Consider the following 3283-nt stretch of genomic DNA (forward strand, 5'->3'; position numbering starts at 1 on the left):
TTGGTGTACTGCACATTGCTGCAGCTCCTCTTTTCACCCTGTGCGTTGAGCTTTCTGCTTTAGCTACATAAGTGAGGCATCTTACTTCTTTTCAATCTTTGTTGTCGCACATGCGCTGTAGCTAGGTAAGCACTACAAGCCAGTCAGAAGCAGCAGTGTTTCCGGTACGTTGATTTTATTGTGGCGGCCCGCCATGGCAAATTTCTGCCGCCACAGAATCAGAAATATAGGCCAGATGCACAATGAAGTTGCAGTTTCCTTTTAAATTATCCTGCCGACATAATGCACCTGTTGGCTGCCGCTCACATTGCAATTTAACAACATGTAGAACTATTCAGAGGTTATTGGGCTCGTCCAGTTTAACTCCACATACGGTGTTGATGTAGTTTATTGTCAAAATGGTTGGTTTCTTCCAAGTCGACTATAAAGCAAACAGCTCCACCAAAAATGTCACCGCGGTGGATTCGTTCTAATTGGACAACGTTCAACTTGTCACTTCTTCCCTTTGGGCTTTTTCACTTTGTAAACCTATTACATGCACAAAAAAGATATATAACACAATAAAGGAAAGGGAAAAAGCCCAAAAGCATAATATGAGCACTTTAAAACAGATTCTTTTTTTCAATTAATATTTTAGTTTATTGGCATGTTTTTTTTTTTAAATATGTAATTGTAAACACACTCATGTTTAGCTCAAGTCTGTGATGAAAATGGCCAAAGTGAACAATAAAAAGTTATTAAAAGATGAATGGAAGGGCAGTTAATTTCATGCACTGAGGCCAACTTTAGATTTAAAGCAGAAACATCATGGCAGTTGATGCATTGGTTGGTAGACTTTACCGTAATATATCCCATTTTAATGTCTTTTGTCTCTTTCATGTAGAGTTCTATATTTTACTGCTGCTAATTGTTCTGGTCTGAACAGTGCATAACCCCCCCGTGACAAATCCATGTCCTGGCTGAACATGTTTGGTTCATACTGTAACTGAATTCACAAAGCCGAAAGATGGACAAACGTATTTAAGCATCTCACATATACTAACACAAACACACTAAGGTAGACCCACCTTTTTTATGGCCTCGTAAACAGCCCGGAAGGCAGGTTGTTTGTTGTCATGGTAAACCCCTCTGTTTCCATGCAGTACGTAGATGCCATCTTCTTCAGCTGATGCACAGTTACTACCATAGATACAATGGTCGGGACGATAATTCCACTGGCAAGGAAACTCCAGCAAGCACTCTGAAAATGGAGGTACACAAAAACAGAAACATTTAAGTCAACAAAGTTGCAACCTGTAGACTTTGAAGAGTATGATATATGTATATATATATAGATATATCTATATATAGATATATATATCTGGACACTTAATAACAAGAAATACCTGTTCAATCTGTCTATGAAAGCTAAAAGCCACTTTATAAATGTGTACAGTTGTGCATTTAGAAATATACATGCAATATGTGCAAATCACAAAGGATTACCAGGGTTGTGGTGGAAAATGATATTGAGAAGGTCCTGGTCTCCCCAGGTTATGTTGAGTTTGTATTTCTGAAGTAGAGGCATCAGCAGCTCGTCCCAACGCAGCCCCACAGATGTCATATCATTCTGTCAACACAGACATGTATACAAACAAACCAGTTCAAAAGATGCCTTTACTTTGTCACAATATTGTCAAGTGGTTAAGTGTTAGGAGCTTCACATTGCAGCAGAATCAAATTGAATCCTTTCATAGGCCTTACACAATAACTGCAGCAAGAGGAGGAGGACATCTTGTGGCCAATAAAAGTGGTACAATAATACAACAAACAGAACGACTAAAGACAACGTTCCTGGAAAATGTGTCTTCAGCATTCAGCCCTACCTTAAAGAACATGTTTCTCATCCTTGTCATGTTCATTAACATGACCCCTGAGTTGATTCCCGTCCTGCCATAGAAGGGGTGGCGGGCGAAGCGGTTGTACCAGGCAATACGTGGCTCCTCGTGCTCCGGGGCCATAGCAGCCAGCTGGGAGGAATTAAACTGGGACAGGAACGCCCACAGGTGGTCTACAGGCTGCAGGAAGAGGATGTCTGAGTCGACATACACGATTGAGTCAACATCCTTTAGGATCAGCTGCATAGATTAAAAAAAGACAAGTACCGAGAATATTAATATAGTGGATGCTCGCCATTCTTTTTAATGGTGGATACTGTCAGTATGTTCTGCATTGGCCTTACAAGGGGATTTTCTTTCATGGTGTTACAATATGATCACCCTTTATATGATGTCTAAAGGTGAATGATTTGGAAACATTACATTTCTCTATAGTACTCCTGAATAAACAAAGGCAAAACAGTTTTTTCTCATTTGATTCTATAAGTGTTAAGGTATAAATTCAAATCTAAAGGGAAATCGGTGAACTGTAAAATTAGGCAAATGAAATCTGTATTTTACAGCCTTTTGCAGACCGTTTTTTTTTTACTTGGGTTATTTTTTGTCTTTAAAAGTAACACTTTAAAACAAATGGAGTGTCACAATGACTTGAGATATACTTTTTTTCACTGTGATTCTCATGCTGAGGAGTCCTCTCTATAAGAAACTTACAGGTAAGAAGAGCCTCTGAGAAGCACAGGGTTTGAAGAGTTTCTTCCACTCTGCTGCGTTCTCACTGGGGAAGCTGATGGAGTAGACTGTGTATTTGAACCTGGAGTGAATGAAACCAGGCCACGACTCCAACTGGAACACAGACAGACCAACACATTACTAGTAGTGGTATTGTAAATGATATGATCAACATTTACAGTAAAATGCAAGCAATTTGCGGTTTTCAGACTTTCAATATTCCAGATATTTCCTACTTACAGCTTTAATGAAGCTGGCATGTAGCTGATCTTCAGCAAAGATGTGCAGGTGGAGGCTCTTGATGCTGAAAAGCACCGCAGACTTGACCATGGTGAGAGTCTCCTCCAGCCTCTCACCACAGGCCACCACAGCCAGGTGCATGGGAGGTTCAGGTCTGCTTTGAACACCTCCACCACGTCCTGCCTCCCCCTGACCCCGCTGGCGCATTATGTACCTGAGTGACAGATGAAAAGTCAGACGGATGTTATATGGATGAATTCCAGAGTTCTGAGTATAACAAAAAAAGTGTGTGATATTGCATGGTTTTGACAAAAGGCTTTTTCAGGGTGGCAAAGGTGTCAGCCATGTTTTCTTATTAGCATTTATTTAACTTGATTTATATGAGCCTGACCTATTGTCCATGAAAGACACAAGCTTCTCTTTAAAAAACAAAGAAA

General features: G+C 40.1%; 1 protein-coding gene across 1 annotated transcript in view; it reads right to left on the bottom strand.

Annotated features, from left to right (window-relative positions):
* Positions 1 to 3283, bottom strand: part of gxylt1b (glucoside xylosyltransferase 1b) — an 8977-nt gene that overhangs the window by 4279 nt on the left and 1415 nt on the right. The window contains exons 2-6 of the mRNA XM_032505696.1: positions 2847 to 3060; positions 2589 to 2720; positions 1866 to 2117; positions 1486 to 1609; positions 1068 to 1240 (exon numbers count right to left, since the gene is read on the bottom strand). Of these exons, the coding sequence (XP_032361587.1) occupies positions 1068 to 1240; positions 1486 to 1609; positions 1866 to 2117; positions 2589 to 2720; positions 2847 to 3060 (895 nt within the window). The remainder of the gene's footprint in view (positions 1 to 1067; positions 1241 to 1485; positions 1610 to 1865; positions 2118 to 2588; positions 2721 to 2846; positions 3061 to 3283) is intronic.

This window comes from Etheostoma spectabile, chromosome 23, assembly GCF_008692095.1.
Source record: "Etheostoma spectabile isolate EspeVRDwgs_2016 chromosome 23, UIUC_Espe_1.0, whole genome shotgun sequence".
In the NCBI taxonomy this organism is placed as follows: domain Eukaryota; kingdom Metazoa; phylum Chordata; class Actinopteri; order Perciformes; family Percidae; genus Etheostoma; species Etheostoma spectabile.